Source organism: Stegastes partitus, unplaced genomic scaffold (assembly GCF_000690725.1).
Source record: "Stegastes partitus isolate 25-593 unplaced genomic scaffold, Stegastes_partitus-1.0.2 Scaffold1234, whole genome shotgun sequence".
NCBI lineage: Eukaryota > Metazoa > Chordata > Actinopteri > Pomacentridae > Stegastes > Stegastes partitus.
Window position 1 is genome coordinate 32,479 of NW_007578965.1, and position 1,537 is coordinate 34,015.

General features: G+C 40.0%; 1 protein-coding gene across 1 annotated transcript in view; it reads right to left on the reverse strand.

Moving 5' to 3' along the window:
• Positions 1 to 1,537, reverse strand: part of LOC103369069 (anoctamin-1-like) — a gene marked incomplete at its 3' end in the record, with an annotated part of 44,526 nt that overhangs the window by 27,022 nt on the left and 15,967 nt on the right. Inside the window, exons 6-7 of the mRNA XM_008297671.1 lie at positions 676 to 759; positions 533 to 584 (exon numbers count right to left, since the gene is read on the reverse strand). Of these exons, the coding sequence (XP_008295893.1) occupies positions 533 to 584; positions 676 to 759 (136 nt within the window). The remainder of the gene's footprint in view (positions 1 to 532; positions 585 to 675; positions 760 to 1,537) is intronic.

Below are 1,537 nucleotides of genomic sequence, written 5' to 3' on the forward strand. Positions count from 1 at the left end.
TGAACACTGTTTTGGAGAAAAATACTCAATACAATCCCACGCTTCCATATGCTGCTGTGGCACTACGAACCAGTGACTGGTATCACTGGATATCCACTACAAAAATATACAAGCAACTGCCAACTGACAGTTTTTTTTTTCTAGGATGCATCATTGTCTAAATGTCACTTCACTAGAATTTCTTTTGCGAGTAACCTTGTGGTCATTCTTAAAACTGGAATCGTTTTCAATCAGCGACAGGCCAATCACACTTCAAAGGGACGGGAGCATTAAGCAGAGGAGGAGTGTTGCTGCAATATTTGCTGCTTGCCAACAGATGTGAAAAAGGTCATCAATTATTTTGTGCACCATTTTAGACTCGGAAAAACATGATGCAATAATCACTGACTCCTGTCAGATGCTCATGCCTTGTGCAAGCGCATTAAATTTAAAACGGGCCCATCAGATGTCATTCCTTTAATCACTGATGAAGGCCGAGGCTCAGCAAACTCTCCCTCAAGTGTCTTGCCAATTCACCGTTTGTTTTCCTCACCTATGGTTTGACAGGTTCGTGCACACACCGTCCGTCTCAGAATCTCATACACCTGTGAAAGATTTGAGTTTGTTAGACTGGAAATATGAGCAGCACAAAATACCTCATAGGACAAACAGTATGAAATATAGATGAACACTTACTATCCTTCCCCTTGTAGCATTGTCAAAGAATGTCTCTTTAGATGTGATGTTGTACCTGGAGGAAACACAAAAATGACTTTCAAAGCAAGCTTTTCAATCAGTTAATTAAATGGGGGTTGTAAATGTTTAACTAACAGAATACTAATATACTCTCTAACTAAACTACCAATCACTCCAGCTCCATTCACTCTTACAGAAAAGTTCTGGCTTCCTTGAAGTATTTAACTGACACAATGGTACTTTGATGTGGAAAAAAATTTGCAAAAAAATTTTGCAAATACATTTATTTTGGAACTACAGTCACTTTGCGGTCCTCAAACACCTTCCCTTTGCTCACTCCACGTATTTATCAGGAAACTACTAATTATGACCCATGTTCTTCCCTTTTTGCTTTTATATTTTGTAAAACTGTCTAACCTGCATCCAGGGCCGGCCCTGACCAATTTGGTGCCCTAGGTAAGATTGTAGTTTGCGCCTCTAGCATCACTATGAATTTCACTCCTAATTTTCATACAGTAACACAAACTGTATGCATGTATTCAAGCTTTATTTAAGTATAAACAACACACTAAATGAAACTGAAGAAACAAGTCTTTGCAACACTCCCTGGCTAACTCACCTGTATTCAGGCAAATATTTAACCACAAGCGCCGATGCAGGTTCTCTACCGTCGTCTTCAGACGTTAGCGAAGACGCTAACGTAACGTCTTTGCTCCGAACGTTAGCAGCTAATACGCTAAAGTTTTCGCTAACGTCTTTGCTGCTAACGTTAGCAGCTAAAACGCTAACGTAACGTCTTTACTGCGAACGTTAGCAGCTAAAACGCTAACGTAACGTCTTTACGGCGAACGTTAGCAGCTAA